Source organism: Aplidium turbinatum, chromosome 8 (genome assembly GCF_918807975.1).
Source record: "Aplidium turbinatum chromosome 8, kaAplTurb1.1, whole genome shotgun sequence".
In the NCBI taxonomy this organism is placed as follows: Eukaryota; Metazoa; Chordata; class Ascidiacea; order Aplousobranchia; family Polyclinidae; genus Aplidium; species Aplidium turbinatum.
This window is the reverse complement of record NC_137479.1, coordinates 4,421,690-4,444,831: the sequence shown is the minus strand read 5'-3', so window position 1 is coordinate 4,444,831 and position 23,142 is coordinate 4,421,690. Positions and strand designations below refer to the sequence as shown.

General features: G+C 39.1%; 1 protein-coding gene across 1 annotated transcript; it reads right to left on the bottom strand.

Moving 5' to 3' along the window:
- Positions 1–1,717: 1,717 nt before the first annotated feature.
- LOC145775192 (katanin p60 ATPase-containing subunit A-like 2) lies at positions 1,718–22,454 on the bottom strand. The gene is made up of 14 exons (XM_082586428.1): positions 22,309–22,454; positions 16,988–17,119; positions 16,324–16,466; positions 16,008–16,162; positions 14,965–15,098; positions 13,675–13,774; positions 12,831–12,985; positions 10,959–11,135; positions 9,876–9,973; positions 9,518–9,628; positions 6,824–6,913; positions 6,009–6,081; positions 4,273–4,380; positions 1,718–2,975 (listed from the first exon to the last, which is right to left on the bottom strand). Exons 1-14 carry the CDS (start codon positions 22,363–22,365, stop codon positions 2,844–2,846), a joined length of 1,665 nt encoding a protein of 554 aa, XP_082442554.1. The 5' UTR covers positions 22,366–22,454; the 3' UTR covers positions 1,718–2,843.
- Between the last annotated feature and the right edge of the window lie 688 nt (positions 22,455–23,142).

The following is a 23,142-nucleotide window of genomic DNA, read 5'->3' as shown; positions in this document are numbered from 1 at the left end:
CCGCCGACCGTCAGACCACCCACCTTTCCCCTTTCAAAATACCTAGCTACTCTACTGAATTGGATCATTGTCATTGGGGCCCGCAAAGCATATTCTGCACAGGGCCCGAAATACCCTAAGACCGGCACTGCTCCTGTAGTCTACTTCTGTGAGCAATGTTTTATTTTGACTTTTGTATTATTTTTTCAGTTTTTGAGAGACACTAAAATTCACACCTTTAAGCTACTGCTGAAAACACTCGATTCCTATGACGCTGGTTAGGTAAATGAAATGATTGAGCGACAAAGTAAGCGAAAACTCTTAGTAAAACACAGAAAAATAATATATGTTTTTGTCTCGATTTTACGTACCGTGGTGCAGGCTACTACTGTACAAGTGCCCTCGCTAGATCCACCACTGTTTGTTCTTGAACACCATGACTGCTAGAAATAAGATTGAAATATTATAAGTCCAGCTTCACAGGAGAACATTACAGTAGAAATGGCAAAAAACTATGCCTAGCCTAGGCTACATGAAGAAAATGCCGAAACAACGCAGCGAAAAGTGATTCATTGAGCAAACTGAACAGCTGAAGCCAACTTTAAGGTGAACAAACACAAAAGTTGCTGCGGACGGCGGTGAAGAACCACAGGCCAAGGTTATAGGCAACAAAAATAGCTCAACAAAGCATGGATGGAAATCATTCTTTTCCGGACCTTTTCAATGCATAGTTAGGAGTCATAGCTTCCAATAAAGATTCTGCAACGTCTGAATCGATGCACAACATGCATAGGTTGTCTGTTTATTAGGATAAAGTAAAAGAGCACTTGTTTCATGTCTTTATATTATTATAAAGTCAGTACATTTTTAGTTTAGCAGCAAAATGAGCCCCTTTCAAAGTGAAAACAACTCGTTTTTCCGTGCAATGTTATGTTGGTAGTCCAGTTTTAATCCGGTGATGTCCCCGTTACCAAGGGTGGCCGGATTCACTTCCAAGTGCCGCAATCGTTTTCACACCCTGCCTCTACATCGATGTCTAACGCGTCCTCTCTTGTCACGCCCACCTTGCTGCTTTCCTCTTCAACTTGCCTTTTCCACGTTTTCTTGGGTCTTTCTTGTTTTCTACGATCCTCCACTTGTAACTCCAGCGCTCTTCTCACACCATCATCTTCATCCCTTCTCAAAACATGCCCATACCACCTCACTCCATTCGCCAACTTATCAACATTCTCATTCAACCCAAGCAAGTTCACAAGTTCTTCAGTATTCCTTTTGTCCATCAGCTTCAACCCACACATTGCTCTCACCATCGCTCTCTCAGTTTTTCTTAAAATCGCCAATTCGTTTTCCCGTAAGCTTCATATCTCACTTCCGTACAACATTGCAAATCTCAAGCAACTAGTATAAATTCTTTCATTTTAAACGGAAATCTTCTACCACATAACAACTCTCGACACTCTCTGAATTTCACCCAACCAAACTTTACTCTTGCAGTCACCGCCCCTACACAACCACCACTTACATTCAATCTATCTCCTGGATAGCAAAAGACCTTCACTGATTCAACTTCATCATTCAGCTTTTTAACAGGACCAACCTTATGCTAGGGGAAAAAGTTGCCCGACTCCCCCTCTCTCTCGGAGCCACTGGTTGCCAGTCGGTGATACAGGCAGCAGTTTGCTTATTTGTTTTCTGCTATAGACGTATATCTAATGGTACAAACTACAAGCACTCGTTGAAGGTCGTGTGTAATTCGCAAAGTTGGACATGTTATTATGACGTGACAAGACATGGTCACAGAAACCAAGTGACTCATTAAAAGTAAACTCAGAGGAAGCTTGTAAACATGGCTACTGAAACGTGTGCGGAAAAATAACTTTCATATTGATTTGATGACAGTAAAGTTATTGCTATTCACTGTAACTTCATTACTTCATTGACATCAATTCAACGTGATTTGATGTCAAACTAGTACAAATGATTTTTATTTTATGTTCAAAGCTAGAAAGCATCGGGAGCATTGAATACGTTTCGCTTCTGGAGCACGAGAAACAATAATAAAGAAAAGAAAAATTAGTCAAAGCATTTTTTTTTAGAAAAAAACAAGGACGTACACAGTTTGCAAGGTTGACAACAAGAACCTATTTGAAGTGACAATAAAACATGAATCGATATAAAAATAACGCACCAGTAGTAATGACGTATGTTCCAGTGTTAACAAACAAAGCGGGGTAATTTACACAAAGATCAAAAAATAACACAACATGAAAAATATATCTTAAAATTAGAAAAAGTCAATTTGCAAAATCATTAATGCTTCAGTGGATGGCAAACGACGCAAAAAGCCAATGACCTTGAAACGGGGCTAAGCAGAGAAGGCACTGTGTGCGGCGTCTTGCTGTATCCCTGTGGAAAAGCAACTACAGAAAACTTTAATAAACTTCAACAGGTGCGGTGTTGCCTAAGCACTGACGCTGAGAATCAAAACTCAGCTGCACAAGGTCAGTTGAGATGATTCCCAAAAACGTATTGATATAACTCTTTTCACAGCTCAAAACTTCAAGCCCAGTTTGGTTTGCATACCTCGACGCTGTAACTGAACAACTTGAAGTAGTTCTTAACCGATTCCACTTGTTTAACGAAAGGAAATGAAACATGCAGCCCCTTCATTAATAGCCTAGTTACAATGAATCCAGACAACATATCAGTCATTTTTAACAATGATTCAACGTATGCAGACGTTGAATCAATGTTAAAAGAGCTGATTTGTTGGCTGAAGATATTCTAATCGACGGGTTTCAGCAAGGATGCCGTTGTTTGAACATCGCTTTAACGTCATCAGTTGATTTGGGGCGAGGTTCCGCTCACACGGATTCATAGTTCGACTTCCACTCGGCGTATTTATGGCTCAATTTCCCCGAAGCAGGCTTGGTGTTTTTAAGTACGTCCAAGACATGGTCCGTTGAAATGGTTTCAAGCGAAAAATCCGGTAATTGCTGTCAGAAAAGAAAATTTTAATAACAAAACAGCTTCTAAAAGTAACCTGCGTTCTTCTGGTGACTATTTACTAGGTTACCTCCTGATGTTAAAGATGATAACTAGCTAAACTAGTGTATCACCCGCAGATTAACTTTAAATTTGATACGGATGTATTGCCCCTGCCTTTCGCACACTACTTTGAAAAAACCAAACTCATGTATAATGCACGTCTTACTAGACACTCTTCCAATGATTGTTATTTTGTCCCACGTTACGCCTCATCCCGACTCCAGCGTAGCATTAAATATGCCGGAGTTAAAGTCTGGAACTCCTTACCAACGAGCTTGCGTAAATTGTCATTTTATTCTTTTAAAAAACAACACAAATATTCACTCATCGCCAAATATTAGCACGATTAATCTTGTATTACCTTTATGCTACCGATAGACTACTAAATATATTTCTCTGTGACCATCTTCTAACACCTTGTCTCAATTTTCGTTATTGAATTATTCTTATCGCAATTTTTGAACTTCTATTAGAATCTGGGGTATCTGCTTGACTCGAAGACCCATGGTCTCTTCGCAGATTCCCGTTGCTGGAAATTCCTTTTTTATTGTTGTATTTATTGTATTATATCTACCTACAACGAAATAAAATCAATCAATCAATCAATATCATCAACTATTCATTAACTAGTTATTATTTTAACATCAGGAGGAAACCTAGTAAATAGTCACCAGAAGAACGCAAGTTACTTTAATTATCAAATGCCTGGTGAACAGTCTCTCTCTGTTTTTAAAACAGCTTCTTTTAGAAAACAACAAAAACATAGATGTAAGGGTAAACACTGAACAGATTAACTTTGAAATAATTAAAATAACAAACCAACAACATTAGTTCTACGAATCTCATACAAATGGCAAGAGATCGAGAAACTAAGCAACTTTTCAAACTAGAGGCAGCCGATGCTAAGAATCAAGTCTGGCAGTTAATAGTCACAAACGGTAATTCGTGTTCTTCCAGGATCACTAAATGGCACGTTCGGTAACTTTAACAAGAATGGAGTCATATCCACTCACGCGTAAGCCAACTACCTAAGCAAAGGAAAATTCATCGACAAAACATGGAGCAACCTCGGCCAAATACCTGGAGATGAGACTATCCTGGCCCAGGTGCCTGAACCGAGGCCAAATAGGTGATGGTGTCACATGTACATACAAACTGATCGAACTTCATCAACTGAGGTTAAACATGTCATCATCAACAATCAACTAAAACTGATGCACAAAAAATCAAAGCGCTCTAACACACCTGGTCCTCTTGGTGATGCTCGAGCGTGTGGAAGATCTTCCTGACCACCCGCATGGCGGCTTCTTTGCACACCAGCCTCAAGTCCGACCCAGAGTAATTTGAAGTGTTCTGTAAAATACATTGGAATGGATTTTTTGTAGTAGTAGAATCCACTACGTAGGCTACGTATGGAAATTTGCGATCAGTCGCCCATTTTAAAGCCAACAAATTCAACTTTTTCATATTAATAAAATTAATTTGCGTTCTTCTGGTGACTATATACTAGGTTACCTCGTGATGTTAAAGATGATAACTAGCTTTTGTATTTCCGACGTTTCGTCAGTCAGCACGACTGACTTTATCAAGGTGGCTAAAACAGGTTAATACAACCTGTTCAGCAACGATGGCACAACACAAAAACATACTGATAAAATGAGTAAAGTAAAGCAGCAAGAATCAGAATTAAAACACGCAACAAGATACCTAGAGGTTAAACTAAATGCAGTGAATGCCTAAAACCAGTAGGCTACTTCCCGCAGCGTAAATTTATCTATCTATTGGGCCACTGTCAAGAAACGTTGAAAAGACATCAGACAAGACAGAAAGCAATGGGATTAGCAATAACAATGGTAGAGAAGACGCACTGAGAATGGAAAAGGTGAAGCTAAAGTTAAAGTAATTTGTTGTACACAGAGGGGAAATTCTGACCATCTTTTTGGTTAAGAGCATGTTGTGCCTTCTGGTTTATGTACCATTTTTCTGTGAACAATCTTTTTGTATAATCCTTTTCAGTTTTAAGAATGGTGGCGTTGGTCCAAGTAATTTTATGGTCTGAATTTATAGAGTGTTTGCAAAGAGCGGAATGCTCTGGACGTTGAAATTTAATAGCTCTTTGGTGCTCGTTGATTCTAGATTTAAGATCACGTTTTGTCTGTCCAATGTAGATTAAATCACAGTCATGACACGGAACTTGGTAGATCAATCCAGAAACTTCACCTTCTTTCATGGGGTCTTTAGCCGAGGGAAGGTATTTACCTATTGTCAGATAGGGTTTCATCGCAACCTTGATTCCTATGCCATAGAGGATACGCTGAATTTTGTCGGTTACCCCCCTTATGTAAGGAAGACAAGTAAAAGATTTATAAGGAGGAAGCGAAGGTTTCGGTTTGGGTCGCTGTATGCAAGCAAGTTTTCGTGGAAATCCGTTGAGCATTAAAGTGTTGTGAATGTTTTTCTTGTGGTGTGAACGTTCAGAATCATCCGTTATGTGTGTGTCCAGTCTGTTGTACAATGTTTTGGCCACTGTGAGTTTTTGATGCTTGGGGTGATGTGAGTTGAACTGCAGGTATCTGTCTGTATGTGTTGGTTTTTTGTGTATGGTAGTGGTTAGTTTCTTGTTGTTGCTATGGCGAACCACTTTAACATCCAAAAATGAAATTGTGCCAGTGACTTCATGTTCTATGGTAAATTGAATGGATGATGAAATGCTGTTAAGGTGCTTGTGAAAATCATTAACTGCAGTTTTTTTGATGATGCAAAACGTGTCGTCAACATATCTAACCCATAATTGTGGAGGAGTGTGAAAAGTGCTGATGGCTTTGCGTTCAACGAATTCCATGAAGATGTTAGCAACAACTGGAGAGATGCAGGAGCCCATCGGCGTACCATAAATTTGGCGATACAACACATCTTTGTTTTCATATTAAACAAACATCGCCGTACGTTTAATTGGCAGAAAAACTTTGTAGCGTCGTTACCTCGGCAAGTTTGTCATAGTCCAATTTCGTGTTTATGACCAGGCCACCTTCCTTGTTGCATGGGGGGAGAAATCTGCAACGGAAAACGTTAAAACAACGTCTTCTAAAGTTCAATTAATTATCAAAAAAAAACTTCATCAGCCCACGTTGCAGATTGCTCTTGATGCCTTCACAACCAGCCAAAATTATTTTTCTTCCGGTTAATTAATCAAATTAAACAGAAATAACACTAAAAATTCTCAGGAAGGTCTACGAGTCGTTCAAAAGGGGCGTCGGTTCGACACCGCTCCAAAACAGTCGGGTTTACCTCGGTAAGACACTTAATCGCATGCTAAAATAAGGGAGTAGCTGGCTTGATGATTACTGTATGTCCCTTCGCTGTTTCATGTTGTCTGTTGTGCTGTATCAGTGATCATAGTGTACTACTTGTTGCCGCAATAGGCGCAAAGTAAACATAGTTATCATTATTACTGGGTGAGGATGGCGCAGTGGATAAGGCGTTGGCTTTCCAATAATGCAAACCTGGATCGACACCCGGCTTAAGTCGGTTGTTGATAAACAACGCTTACCTCTACCCAGGGTGTAATAAATTGGGTTGGCATAATTGCTGAAGGGAAGGCGGCCGAGAGAAAGGGACTGGCAACCTTACTTTTGTTACTGTTGATGGCTTAGTGTGATGAGAACCTCAAAACTCAGTAACAGATCGAGTATGGGACCACCTTTACCTTACGTATCTCCATCTATCCATTGTGTTCGATCTGTATTTCACGTCCTCATCTACTACTTTTACATCACACTTAAATTGACATATTCACCTTTGGAACATGCACCTCCTGGCATCCACGGTGGGCAGGTCCACTATGATCCGCTTCTCCAGGCGCCGGAGCATGGCGTGATCCAACTCCCTGTTGCATCAGAACAACACAAGATGATGTTATAAACACGTTGGTATGATGAACTTAGGTGTGGTGGTCTGCCAAGATGAACTTGTCGTCTGACATCACTGACCAGTGACGTGATCAAGTGTAAACAAACATGGCAATATTTATGTTTTTGGTGGACCCTTTACGGTCGCGACCCAAAACTGGGTCGCCATTTCATTTGGCTGGGTCGCGGTAAGATGTGGTGATAAAAGATAATGGCCCTTGAGCAAAGTTTAAACTGCCTATACCACTCCTTTAGTTTTCGTAATTTCCACTATTCAAACTACGTCGAAAGTTAACCCGACGATTTTACCACACGCATTTTGCGGTGAAGTGTACACACTAGTACACACTAGACTAGAGAATTGTAACAATTAATTGCTTCAAAAACCACATCAAAGCTTGATCTTCGCAAAAGAAGATAATAAAATCTTCGCAAAAAATGTGCGAAGATTTTAATGCAGAATACAGACATCTGTTGTACTTTTCTAATGTGAGATGGTTATCTCGTGGCTAAGTACTGGAGAGATTTGTAACTCTGCGCAAGGAGGTGAAGGAGTTTTTTGATAAACAAACAGCATAGCTTGGCAGAAAAGTTTGCTGATCAAAAGTGGCTTTTGTTTGTGGCGTATCTTTCTGATATATTTTTGCAACTGAACATCTTGAATAAATTTTGCAAGGACCAAACATACTGTAATGTTGGTCAATGTATCTGAAATACTGATTGCTTTTACGGAAAAGCTGAAGTTGTGGAAGAGGAAGATCGCGTCCCAGAAACAGCATCATTTACTGTTTTGAAGTTAGTGGAAGATACGGAGTTAGGCTTTAACGATGTCCAGCCTGTTGGTATTTGGGTTCATTGATACGAGAATTTAATTTGATTATCCCCACAAATGCAAAGGATTTGGAATGGGTGCGCAATCCATTTGTTATTGATGTTGATACCCTGCTGGAAAACTACCAAAGCATTTTTGGGTTTTAAGAAGAATTTATTGACATTCAGTGCGACAGGGTATTTATGAACTGTTTTAAGAAAGAAACCCTCAATCAATTTTGGACAAAAGTCAAAAATGAAAAGACTGTTGTTGGCACGCACGCAGTAAAAGCTCTCCTGCTATTTGTTACTGTGGGCGGGTTTTCTGTGCTTACTCACACCAAAACAACGGAGAGAAATTTTCTTCAGCCTGAAGATGACATGAAATTGGCACTGAGCAAGATAGCTCCAAATTTTGACAAACTTGTTGAAACAATACAAAGTCAAGGCTCCTATTAATTAAATTCGACATTTTGTTGTTATGTTTAACATGGCCACCTGGAGATGTGACCTGATTTGTCACATTTTGCAGATTTTGATTGCAGCTACTGCTAGTGTTTGCCAGATATTTTCTGAGATTTTTTTTACTTTTTGTTGTCTCCTAATGATATAAAAGCTTTTTGTTGCCTTGGGGAAGAAATAGCAAATGAGAAAAAATAAGTTGAAAAACGCTGAATCAGACTGTTATTGAAAAATTGACAGTCTGACTAAAATCTTCGAAATTAATTTTTTTTGGTTTTTCAACATGTCAGGATGTTAAAACCTATTGTGTCATCTGGGGAAAACAGTAAAGAAAGCGTGAAACAATAATTTTTAGAAAAATTTATTTAAACATTCGCCCAAAGTTAGCAAAATCTGAAAATTTCTGCAAAATGTAACAAATCAGGCCGTATCTTTAGGTAGCCAATGTGTTTAATCGTGTTATATGTGGGTGTGGCTCATTTTTTCATGCTTACAAAGCGTTGTGCTAAATGTAGTTTTGGAAATAGGGTCGCCAAATCTTCGCCATTAATTTAACCTTAATATTTGGGTCGCCACAAATAAAGGTTGAGAAGCACTGCTTTACGAAAACACAATGACATTGAAAAATTCCTGATCTGTTTCGGCACAATGACTTAGATAAGAACATGAAGTTGACACGTAAAGTGAATATGTTGCATATTCATTAGGAAAGCGTGGAAACAGAGCACGCCATTCATGAAAAGCTCTCGAATACAAAACAAAATAGCTCAACAATGATTTGCAAGCATTTTGCAGCAGGAACCCACCATGTGGTGCAGAAAATTAAACAAACAAAACCTCTAGATGCCGCTACAGAGACGTTGCAATCATTTTCTTGCAACAGTATTGGACACTGGCACGAGATTCATATAGCGATAACCAGAACTGACAAAGCAATATTTCGCTGTCTTCAAAACCTTGTTGAAGAGAATGAAAAAAAATGTACAAGTCAATGTTTCTTAACCTTTCTGTCTCAAGCAGCTCTTGTACAACTGGACAAACTCACATCGTCGCAACCTAGCTGGAACCACTAACCACCGTTAACATCTCACCACTACAGTGTATGTTGTTTTAATAAAGTTTATGCATAGTGGACATTTAAATGTATTGCAATAGTTAGCTCTTCACAGCATCCCTGAATTCGATTTCATGACACCGGTGTCTATCTGGTTAGGGTTCATGTATACATGGGGTCTATCCGGTTAATCGCATAATAAGTGATCCAGGCTAGGGAACTAGTGTATACAACATAAAACAAAGTAAACAATCACCAGGGTAGGTTGGAAGCTGCCAAGACAAAAACAAGATCATCTGACTTGGCGAGTCCGTCCATCTGGACCAACAGCTCCGTCTTCATTCGTCGGCTTCCCTCGTGCTCTCCGCTGCAAGGAACATTCAAACAACGTTTTCTAACGTTGGTTTATGTGCGGCAAATTGAACAAATAAGAAAATTAGTTTGAGCAGGTAAAATTGGACAAGTGGAAATGAGATTTCATTCCAGAGATTGTTCAGTTTTTACTGATACGTGTTTTCAAACGAATTGGAGATGAAGGGTTTTAAAATCGTTAAATTTAGCGTTCTGTTAACATCTTATAAAGTAGCATCAATGTAAAAAGACAGTGCTCTCACCCAGGGCCGGTGCCTCGCTGACTCATGACTGACTCAAGCTCATCAAGGAATATCGTGGAAGGTGCGTGGAATCTGGCCAGTTCAAAGAGCACTCGAACCTGTATAAGTGCAAGTCAGGTCTTTGATCATAGCAGCACTATTGCACGCTCAGCTTACTTCAACTGTTGCAAATCGGAAAAGAACGCTGTAAGCAACATTGGCCACCCAGGGTTGCCAGGTGGTATCAAATATGCAAAATCTTTAAATATTTCGATGTCATTAATTTGTTTCTTTGTGTACATCAAATTGAGTTTGTCAAAAACATTGCACTGTTCAAGATGTTCTATTGACATTTACTGCGGAATGCTAATTTGTGCATGTACTAATGTTAGCTAGCTCGACAAAGCCATAGAAAAACAAAAAGTGACCAAAACAAAAACTGTCGGAATTTGTTTTCACATCGATTAAGTTCTTTGATTAGCTCGCCAAATGACTGTGATGTCAGAAAATCATTCATGTGTGACGCTTCACAAAGTAGTTTGCAAAGAGTATAACATAGCAAGACCATGAATCAAGTTGCTTCTTCACAAAACTTTGACAAATCAACCAGAGCAAAAATGATGTGAGTACTTTGAAGATGAAAACCCAACAAACAAACCAATTTTAAAAATACTAAGATGTCGTCCTTTTTCTAACTAGGTAGAATTTGTTCAAACATTATGTTCGCACTTTTCAGATTAAAAACCAAATTTAAAAGCTTAGGTTTCCTAGGTTACTAAGCATAGATTATTAATTATCGATCATTGCAACAATAGTCTGTTATCATCAGTAACTTTTCGGGAAAGTTAACAAATTCTTAGATTAAGATACAAAACATGAAAAATCTGGTATATGAGCTGAGGAAAAACTGAGTCAACTTTATACAAAAATAAACTATATGAAGCAAGCAACAAATGCTGCACTATAATAAACAATCTCAAAACAAGCTTGAGAACTTTCAGTTAAATCAAATGCAAGTATTGTCGGACGTTGAAAACAAAAACACATAACAATGCACTGTCATCGTACAAACTTAGAAAGCTTTTATTGCAAGCAACTACCAACCAGTTTCTCTGAGTCGCCTCTCCACTTGCTCACGATGGTGGAAGCTGAGATGTTGAAAAAGGTGGTGTTGCATTCCGTAGCGACCGCCTTCGCTAGCATTGTCTTCCCCGTCCCAGGGGGACCATACAGCAGTATACCTTTCCAGGGGGTCAGAATACCGGTAAAAAGTTGAGGGTACTACAAAATAGTAAAACAAATAAGTTTAAATCAACACAAACCTGATGAAAGTTTAGTAGAATGTTGTTTCCAGCCTAATGCAATGCCAGCTGGGTGGCGATTGGTAGGCGGGAATACAACCTTCACGCCCACATTCAGCATGCCAATAACTGTCTAGCCAAAGGCATAGTCGCACGCTGACGATAGAGGCTCTCATCCTCGTGAATATGCCTCCATCTCGGCCTCCTTTTTCGGACAGTCGACAATATATGATGATAAAAAGTCATCAACAAGATCCAAGAAAAGCAAATGCAAAGTAAAAGATAAAGTTACAGGCTCATTGTAAAATAGGCTAACCGATAAAGCAGCACCTAAGAAACCGCACCAACATTCGACATCCATTCGTGACACACTTCACTTAAACCAGCACATTAAACCACTCTCCACCTACACAGCCATTTCTATGAGGTTGTAAAAAGGGAAAGTCCTTGATTCGGTTGTGAAAAGCAGCGGCAGATGAAAATCAGATTTTTATGAAAATGCCACAAAAAGTGCAACCACCTTTTTTCAGAAGCTCAAAAATACCGCTAGTTTACAAACCGAGAGCAGAAAACTCTACAACCAACATAAAAATAGGTATATATATACCGTATTTCAAAGTCAATTATGAACAAAAGGATTAAAGCCTCTCAAACGCCATATAGACTGAGATGGAATTAAAATAATATTTTCTACAGACATCAAACGTGTGATGAACAAACCTTTCATTCTTGAATCGCTAAATTAAAAGAATCTCAAAAACCTAAAGTAAATCAAGTGAGCAGGCAGGAAAGAAAGCACGGTTTGCTACATCGTTTCAACGTCTTCCGACGAAAATATAACAGTGTCGGTGGTTGGAAATCAGCAACACCGCAACAATGGGTTATCATAGCAGGCTCAACAACTCTTGTTATAGAAAGCGAGCGGTCACATTATCCTGTAATGGTTTGATAGGGAATGCCATCACATAACAGGCCTATTCAATCTGCTTTGTGCCAACAACTCAAGAATATCTCAATCACAAACAATACAAAGAAATATAAACATGAGCCGGACTTTCACAATTACGTGACCCGATGCGTTCACAGCAAAAAACGCAACGTACATGAACAAAGAATTCCAAGGTGAAAGTAGGGGATAATGATAGCTGCTACCAAATTGACAGTCTTTGATAAGACGAATTAAAAAAGGGGAGGTTTGTACGGGGGTTTGTACAAAGAGTTATTTGATAAGACGTATTGGAAAAATTCCTTTTGCAGGAATATTAACATTAATCCAAAAATGTACGAGGTTTCATATTTAGCATCAAGTCGGTTGGTCGTCTATGCTGTAAAAGTTCATCAGCGTACTTGAGTGACCGTGTCAACTCTGTGCCCTTTCTTGTGACGTCTTAGCAAGATAAAGGCCTTACGTTGATAGCAAGACAGTGTAGCGATGCCGAATGAAGCAGACAAGGTCGGACTGGAGGAAGAAGATGCGTTGAACAAAATGAGACGGAAAAAGGAAAACGAAAATCGCTGGAAACAAAGAACCGTCCACCACTACTAGTAGGGACAGAAACAGATTGGAATGATGATGATGATCAACACAGGATTTAAATGATGATGATGATCAACACACGAATACCACCACCAATATGCAAGCAATCAAGCCATACAGCGTTCAATTCAGACTAACCTTAATGGGATACACCACAGCTTCCTTGACAAGGCTTTTGGCGTGTTCCAGACCAACAATGTCGGTCCACTTCACATCGGGGTTTTGCAAATAGATATCCCTCGTTATGACAGAAGCAAGCTCCCGCATCTCATGATTGAACCCGACAAAGCCGCCTGAGGATAGATTGGCTACGTCACTTCCTCGTTCAATTACGTCACTACTAAACAAAGTTATTGAATCTAGAGCTGAAAGCAGTCGTATAATCCACACTTGAACACGAAAGTTCATTTGAAGTTGGAAAGTAGACAAGTCGGCAAATTAAATTCTTTGGATGAATGGAATTGGGGCAGGCAAGCTTTTAACATTTTCTATACAATACCTATTTTCTATATATAACTATTTTTTCTATATAATAATAATTTATTTGCATCAGACAAAGCTGTCCATATCCAAAACAAAACAACAAAATAATACACAAACTGCAAATGCACAAATAACGAACAACAACAACGAAATAACATCAAAAAATAACAAAATAATACACAAACTGCAAATGCACAAAATCTCAATAAATAGGCTATCTACTGTTACAAGTTTACAGACAATGGTACGGTAGCGTTACAAGTTAGAAGAACTGAAAGTATTGAGAACGATAAAAACGATAAGGTAACAACATGTATTAATCACATGAAATAGCTATGAGATAGAGCACATCAAACAATAAAACAGCTGCTTTATCAGAGATCTCTCTGTAAACTTATTCCAAGTTACAACTGATTTAAACTGATAAGGTGAACACACAAGAAACCACTAAACCGCTCCATAATATTCAAACGGCTCTGGAAATGCAAAACCAGCCCACCTAGAGGCTTGACCAGCCTGTCAGATGAGGAGTTGGTCATGATATCACTGGATGCTCCTCTTATCGCATCGGACAGCATCGAGCGGACATCGATGATCTCCTAAAATGGTCAACCGGGTTGACGTTATCGGCTTTCAGAAACTTTAGTTCAAAATTGAGTGATTTTCATAAAACCTTGTTCTTCAAGGAATGTGCTCAACCATGAGCTTGGACCGTTCAAACGCTTCTGTAGGCTTTGAAAAGCCTACACTTCCACTTTGGCAAAAAAGATGCTTTTTTACATTGTTTAAATGTCGGGCGACGTTCAGATCAACCAAAATAAACTTTCACCGGTTGAGATGCCATCACCTAACAGCATAACCGTCAACAAACGTTTTCAAGGATTTTTCAAAACGGTCATGTATATATTTCCACTAGCCTACTTATACCGTGCGCGGACATTTTGCCAAAACCCATTTTGCCGAAAGGACATTATGCCGAAGGACATTTTGCCAAATGGACAAATTGCCAAAAGAACTAATTGCCGAAAGGACAAATTGCCGAACCAATTAGGAAAAAAATTACTTTGAAGTGACACAAAGTCTCGTTGTTATGCAAGCAGTGCCTTTGAAATACTAATTACTTTGCTAATGTTGTTTGCCTAAAATTACTTTATATACAGTCTCCACAGTTGTTGGAAATCAGTATTAGTTTGATTACATATAACACTTCTGTCGGATACTTACGCGCTGTCGCACATAATTTGTGAGTGAAATCTGTTTGTGAATGATATTTATGTGTTATTAGGTTATGATAATACACTTTTTGTAGTATTCATTGTTTTATAATACATTTGTATAATTTCGACAATTTGTCCTACCGGCATTTAGTTCTTTCGGCAAAATGTCTTTCGGCAAAATGTCCGGGTACCACTTATACAATCCTAATTTCAACTGAGCAAACCGATTAGTCCGAGTGACAGGACAGTCAATTAAGTTACATTTCAAGTTAAATGCAAGAAAAAGTTAAATAAAAGCATATACAACAAACTAGAATGCAGCCACTACATTTCTGAATTTATTGTATGCAGAATGCAGATACTAATGCAGTTTAAGAATCAACAATTAGCGACATTAACATACAGAAGGAATACTGGCTACAAAAGACACTGTAGAATAGATGAACACGGGTGGTTCAGAGTGATAGTTATTATTGCCCAGTGTTCACATCCAATGTTGAGGCATCAAATAAGTTAGAATTGTTTCATAAACTACGAAGGTTTTCACCATCTAACAAACACTCTAAACACACTTTTCTGTTTTTGTCGTTTTTCTTTTCATCTCTGATCCCCACTGAAGACACGGTTAATCCTAAATCCGATGCTTTGACAGTGATGGCTTCATTGCTTGGGTGCTCGGAGATTGTGCTGTTTTGGCGACCAGTTTCTGAAGTTGCAAACAAATGATTGTCAAATAAAAATGGGGTTACAACATGACGTTTCGTGATTGGGACTTAACTGACTTCATCAAAGAGCTGGAACAGATACCGCACAGTTATATCACCAAGAAGAAACAATACAGTACATATGTATCATTCTAAATAATCTCAGCAAGCCAGGAATCCCAACAAATGTAAAACTAACGATTTACACAATAATTGTAGTTGCCATAGGTTGAAAAAGGTTTGAGAGAAATTAAATTTAGTTTCAAATAAAAAAGGCATGAAAAGTAAAAGGAAATGCTTTAAAAATGCAAGTAATCTAGCACAGCGGTATTCAATCTTCTAGTCATGCTAAAATACCTGATTTACTGCCGCGTTAACTCCATTAACAAAAATTTAGATTATAACAATAACGTTTATGTTGCTAGCATAACAATTAACCAGTGACGCAACAACTATCAATGTTTCCCTTTCGGCTATTGACTGCACTCATTCTCTTGTTTAACTACCTGGCCTACTTGGAGGGTGAATGCGGCACGGCCACCTAAAAAATTAGAATGACTCATACTGAAGCAAGAAATCAATTCCCCATAGAACCTACGAACCTTCAAGGAACCCTTAAAACTCATGGCACCCCGCTACATGCTCTGCAGAAGCCCAGGATTCCGCGGAAGCGCTGTTGCAAAGAACTGATCAAGCATAAACCGATAATGCACTTGCCACAAGTATTTTGCGGACTATAAGAAACCTTTAACCACTATTTTCATACGTGACACATGGCGTTGGAGTAAGCACCAGTTTGTTTTCAGGATTACTTGTTTTTCTACCAGACACATGTCAAAGACCAAGTTACTCTTGTGCGCTTCCAATCAAAAGTAGCAGAAAAAAGGTCTTCTCTTTATGATCAAACTGACCATTACTGATCATTTTGGATGAGTTTTTCTTCTTCACGTCTCCTCCAGACCCAGGTCTCCTCCTGTTCCCCACAGGCGCACTCTGGTTACCATTGGAAATTCGGGGGAGGGCTGTTGTTGTGTCGGTCGTGGAGCTTCCAGTTGTGGGAACGGATCTAAAAATATGGATTTTTAACTGAATGAAAATGTTGAACGACAACACTTGTCAAGCTTATACACTAATAACGATGCTACTTTAGTACTTTAATTAATGTATAATTTAATTAAACATATATATATAATAAAAAATTTCCACTATCGTTAAACAGTAGCTAACCTGCGATGTCTGTTGAGTCTTGATTTATTTGATTCGGCGCTGGCAGTAACTTTTTTTGAAATTTTGGGCTGCTTTTGAAATTTTATATAATAATATGATTCGTATTCTTGAAGGATATTGTCAAGGTCAATATTGTCACAAACCTGCAAGAAAGAAAAATTTCTTTCATCAAAAGAGTTATTCTTTGCATTCTCAAAAACAGACTATACTCAATACACTAATCATCGTGTACTGCGAAAAAACACACATTAATTTGAAAAAATTAAAAAAATTTATCAACAAAGAGTATAATTCAACTTCACTGCTTTGTAAATGTTTCACTTTTCGATCTGTTCACTTGAGTTTTTGAGAAAGTTTGTTTGGACTCATAGAACATTGGCAGTTTCAAGGAACTTCTTGTAATGCAACTTTTATGTTAATATTGATAATAAAATGAGGACAAGGCTACAAATTTTCAATTCTTTTGAACGTTGTGTCTATGTATATTGTGGAGAAAATGTTCGCAAATAGGTACTAAGGGAAAATGGTTTTATATAACAGCTCAGAAAGTATCAAGATGTTCCAGAACTGTATGAATACACAAAGTGTGATTGTAAGTATATATTTACAAAAATTGTAACAAACTTTAAGCTGACGTCATGTACATAGTTTATGTTTTTCTTACCCTCCATTTACTTAAGCTAACGTTTCCTTCTTTTTCGAGACAAGCTGCAGTTTCAAGATAACCATTCTCTGTGAGATGTGAAAGCATAAGAATTAACAGATTTCTTCTTCTAGTTTCTTGCCGAAGATCTTCCTTTATGTAATAAGATTTATATAAGCTTTTAGAAAGATGCAAATCAATCACAAATTTTCTGTTGATACTGTAAGGTATTGGAACCACATCGTTGCCCTCTTAATTTTGGGTGGGAATTTGCCCTTACCAGTGTCTAGCATTTTGCTTTACCCGTTTTTCATGACGTCATAATTGGTCACCTTTACATAGGCTTCCTTGACAGTGTTGCACCATTGTTTCATTTGTTTCTTACATTCTTACATTTATTACGTTATTACAATTATATATAAGTTCAATCGACTTAATGTCGGAGTCATGTTGTAGTTGTCGAAGTCTGTGCAACATTACAGATATAATACGGTACAACCAAAGTTAATTCATTTAATGCCATACCGGTAATGATACAAAATAAGCATGACAGAACATAAAAATGGAATCGAGTCACCAATACATATGCACTGCAGTAGCAGATCTACAAAAACGATATATAAATTTTAGAAAAATGTGAGGAGTTAGCATTAATAAAATAAATAAATTTGTAAGATAACATATATATCATAATATATACAATGCAAAAGTGGAGGCCTAAAAAAAGTTTGGCAGTACCGGTAGATGTTGGGAGCTTGCCTCCATAACTGTTTGCCTAATTTAATCTTGTTAAAGTCACTTTTTTCCATGTTTAGTGTCAACTATTGTTTTTATTAAGACACACACCTTGTATCTGACTAAATTCATCAAACAAAACTATTTTGCTAGAAGTTTGAGTGATAAGTTTTGGTTTAAAATTAAAGTAACATTTTTTTTTATTCACAACTATACCTCACCCTATGCAAGCCATATTTTCTTTATAACTCTATTAACATTGAAATACGTCAATTTAATTTTTAACTAGTTCAGCGAGCAATGTATTTGCTTCAGAAGACTGTGTTATTTCCTTAGTTTTTGAGGGCACATAACAAATTCTAACCCTTAAATCTATTGCTGAAACCTGGCTTTCCCAATGTCACCAGTTATTTAATAAACAATGGGGTACCGGTACATACAATAACACAGTGCTTCCCAACTTATTTCATTTCACGACCCACATTTAACGCAAGTTTTATTATGCGACCCACAATGAGATATGACATCTTTATTATGGTATTCTTTACTACTGGCATACTTGTACGTACTGAAATAGTTAATGCGACACAACAAATCTAATTGTTACATAATGACAATGCAATAATTTCCCGATCTAATAGAAAACAGGGTGCACAATGCATGAAAATGGAAAGTCAACAAATGAAGTGAAGATAAGAGTAGCGATGGCGAAGGCGCAGTACTGTTCAACACCAAACTGGGGCTTGTAAAATCCATTGTAATGTCGGTATTTTTTAGAAATTTTAACATTTAGAATGCTTCGCGACCCATCTGAAATAGCTTTGCAACCCACCAATGGGTCGTGACCCACCGGTTGGGAAGCACTGCTAGAGCTCGACCGATATCACTTTTTCAGGCCGATACCGATACCGATATTTATGAAATTTTTAGGCCGATACCGATATATAGCCTATATCAGCTACGAAAAATTTGTTACCAACAAAGTTACAAAGTTATTAAGCAACAAGCCAGTCCAAGAAAGTTTATACATTAGTTGCTGTAATGAAAAAATCATTCTTAACACTAATCACAAAAAAGAAACAACCCAGGCCTCGAAATTCGTTTTTGCTGATGGCGGACAAACGTGTCCTGTCTGAATTCTTCGCCATTTAAGAACTATGGCTACGGTTTGGAAGGCTTTTTTAAATTTCAGCGAAGGCTTTCATCAGACCAACGAGGTGCGCTTGGAGAGTCAAAGCGCCATGTAGCTGCAATACGCCGCATAACTGATTAACTTCCACCGAACGAGGTCGTGTGGCTTCTTGCGTCACAATGCTCTGGGCACGGGTCGGAAAATTTCTACAATGACGCTACTATTTTCTTCTGTGCGAAGTTCCACTAGGCTTTTTTCTTTGGGTTTATTTTTGCATGTCATGTGAGCGAATGTTAGTTTCCCTGGGCTTTTTCTTTCTTACTGTAATACCAAAACTTGACAAATTTTGCTGCATCTTGCTGTGATAGCCTACTCGTATGATCTAATTTTGCAACGAATCTTGCCTTATCAATATCACTCGGAGATCAAAGCCAGACATTATGACGTAAAACTTGAAATAAGTTGCGCGTGGTTGGTGTAGAAGTACATCGGTACTTCCATCGATTCTTAGCGACAAATTCACCTTTGTTACACTGATTCAATGTCATCAATCGTTGAAGCAAAGTAAAACTCGAAAGTTTTCCTGCTTAAATGGAAGGTAAGGGATACAGTAACTTATTAACATTTTCTAGATGCGAGCACTAGAATGGGCGGGAAATCATATTCTCGCAACAAATGTTCGTGCTATGCAAGCACGTTTGAGCAGCTTGTGTTTCTTCTAATCTAAAGGCATGTATGGCTGGTTTTGAGTTTGCTTTTGCTGGCCGATGGTTGGCCAAAAATAGTTGATACAATATACCGGCTACACCTGATATCGGCCGATATATATCGGCTGACCGATATATCGGTCGAGCTCTAAGCACTGCAATAACATGTATGTTTATTTTACGGAAAGAAATGCTGTATATACACATCCAGTTGCTTTAATATCTCAATCAATGCCATATCTTCTTCAAATACAATACAAACTATAATTTTGATTTTTGACTTTTTTTAGTTAGACTTTTGACTTCTGCAAAGCATATATTTGAATTTTTTTAATTTAAAGTTTAATTTTTGTTGTTTTATGAGTGTTGCTTTTTGAGTAGCTAGACTATGAGCAAGCCACCAATAAACACCCAACATACATACAAGGCAGGCATGAAGTCTAGTATTCAGCAATGATAATATTCAGCAATGATAATATTCAGCAATGATAGTATTCAGCATGGGACGAAGAATGCAACAAACGCTATGATGCGTTCCTGGCCTCAAAAACCAGTGAAGAGACATCCATGACTGCCACTGATCTGTTAGAACACCTCAACGTGAAACGTAAGCAGCGTTGGGAAGATACAGTGCAAGGCATTGACTTCACCCACTCAAGCAGAGTTGCATGGAAAACCTTCAATCGCCTTACAGGCCGCACCTCCAATTCTAAACGATGCCCTGTAACCGCTAACGCCATAGCACAACAGCTCCTAGCCAATGGCAAATGTAAAGTGGCAAACAAGAAGCACGCCCTTGCAGTGAAGCAGGAATGCAGCAGGCTCTGGAACGACCCCAAGCGCAGATGGCCATCTGTCAGCCCCCTTCAGCACCAGAGAACTTGCGTCTGCCATCAAACAAGTTAAAAGCGGGAAAGCACAAGGGCCCGATAACATCCCTCCAGAATTCTTGAGGCACTGTGGCTCCAAATGTCTGGCATGGTTGAAAAGGTTCTATTCTGCTTGCCTGGCCCTCCAGGCCATACCTAAAATCTGGCGAAAAGCAACTGTAGTGGCAGTACCTAAGCCAAACAAGTCAGCTGATGATCCCAAGAGCTATCGTCCAATATCACTACTCTGCGTCCCATACAAGATCCTGGAACGGCTCCTGCTAATTAGACTCGAGCCAGTTGTTGACCCCCAGCTACCAAAAGAACAAGCTGGATTTCGGCACGGACGCTGTACGACTCATCAAACAGTCAAGCTGACCGAGGATATAGAGGAAAGTTTTGAGAAGGGCAACAAAGCAGGAGTAATCTTGGTGGACCTCACTGCTGCCTATGACACTGTGTGGCACCAAGGGCTAACCCTAAAGCTCCTCCGCATGATCCCAGACAAAAAGGTAGTGCGATTTCTCGCAAATATTCTTGCAAATCGGACCTTTTTGCTTAAGACGAGTGACGGGCAGTGCAGCCGGCCCCGCCGCTTAAAAAACGGTGTTCCGCAAGGATCATGCTTATCACCCCTACTATTTAACATCTACATTAGTGACATGCCAGAGACTACGTCACGCCAGTACGGCTATGCTGATGATCTGGCACTACTCAATTCTGACAAGTCCTGGCATGTGGTAGAGGAAGCACTTACAGATGACATGGCCCAAATCGCAGACTACCTGAAGCTGTGGATGCTGAAACTGAGCCTGGCAAAGACCACGGTCACACCTTTTCACCTTTGCAACAAGGAATCTACGCGGCAATTGTCAGTCTCCCTCAACGGAAACCCACTCCCACACAATCCGTGTCCCACCTACCTAGGAGTGAAGCTCGACCGACAATTAACCTACAAACACCATGCTGAAGCCCTCCATGCTAAGCTATCAGCACGCAACAACCTGCTGAGATGCCTAGCTGAAACTTCCTGGGGTGCTAGTACATCCACACTCCGTACAAGTGCTCTTGCACTTGTTTACAGCACCTCCGAATATGCTTCCCCCACTTGGTGCCGCAGCGTACACACTTCCAAAATTGACACTGCCCTCAACACCACCATGAGAATAATCACCGGATGCCTGCTTCCAACTCCCACTGACCTTCTGCCGGTACTATCAGGCATCGCCCCAGGTAGACTTCGCAGGGAAAACCACGTACGTAGTCTGGTCCTACAAGCTATGTCAAGGGATGACCACCTCCTCAACCAGATTGTTCTAACCTCGCACTCCCAAAAGCCCCAGCGCTTGAAATCTCGACGCCCGTTCTCCCGACATGCTGCAGCTATCTGCAAATCGAACTTCCACATTTCCGAAGTTTGGAACCGTGAATGGAGAGAAGTTGCGAGACCAACCCAATTCACGGTCCTTCCCAATACCAACACCCCACCTGGAGCAGAACTACCCCGGAAGGAATGGGTGAAGCTCAATCGCCTGCGGACTGGAGTGGGCCGTTTTAACAGCAACATGTTCCAGTGGGGCCTCGCCGATTCACCATCTTGTGCGTGTGGCTCAGATTTTCAAACTGCACACCACATTGTCTATCAATGTCCTGTATACCGACCACAAGATAGACATGTGGACCTAACAACGCTCGATGAATACACAATCCATTGGCTGCTGCGCCTGGATGTAACAACGTGATCTGTGGCGGCCTCAAACGCAAGAAGAAGAAGCAATGATAATGAACTAGGCTTTAAATCCAACAAGCTGGTGTTGAGTTTTCAAATATAAATAACCAACATTGTGTATATAAGTAAATCATGTAGTTAGACCGCAAGAAATAAATAGAAACACATACCGATTCTCGGACACTGTTTGCAGTCTTAAGCGACTGATAGTTCATTTCCAATGACATGGCTGTAACCACAGGGATCTCAAATTCTCAATCACTCGAGTATCCCGTCCGAGAATTGTCAAAACTAATCAGATTTTGAAGAAGGCACCAGTTTTACTCTTATACTTTCACAGGCATAAATAAATTTTAAATATTTTTAGCAAACTTGTCAGTACATCAGTTAATAAAGTAGTTTTAACACAGGTTAGTAAACCTTCATTCAATAAACATAGCCTACATCAAATCATGATGTGACCCTTGACATGATCCTTCGATCTCTTACTGTTCAATTTGTCATGGAATAAGGTGATTACAAACTGATCAACAATGATTCCATGTTTCATTATATTAACATCTACCCCACGACTTGTCAAAGCACAATAAAAATATTCTTACACGTATGAACTGGCTATTTTGGTTACAAGTGCATTTATGTGAGATAATGTAGCAATATCTAAGTAAACATAAAAAAACAATTAAGAATGAACAAAATCCAAATTGTTGAGGCTGATATCAAGTACTGAACCAGTATAGCTACTGTAATGTAACACTCCAAACAGTACCACGTTTTCCTAAGAATTCACACATATTTAATAGTATTTAATATATGGGTGATTCCATGTCAATTTACATGGGAGGTGTAACCCTATGTTTCAGATTCTCTTTGTTTTAAGATATGTTATTGCCCTTGCCAAATAATGATCAAAGAAAAAAAAATTATTTTGATATCTTGTACGGTTCTTGAGATATGACCGGGTAAATTTTTTGCCACTAGGTGGAGATTTGCTGTGCGAGCAC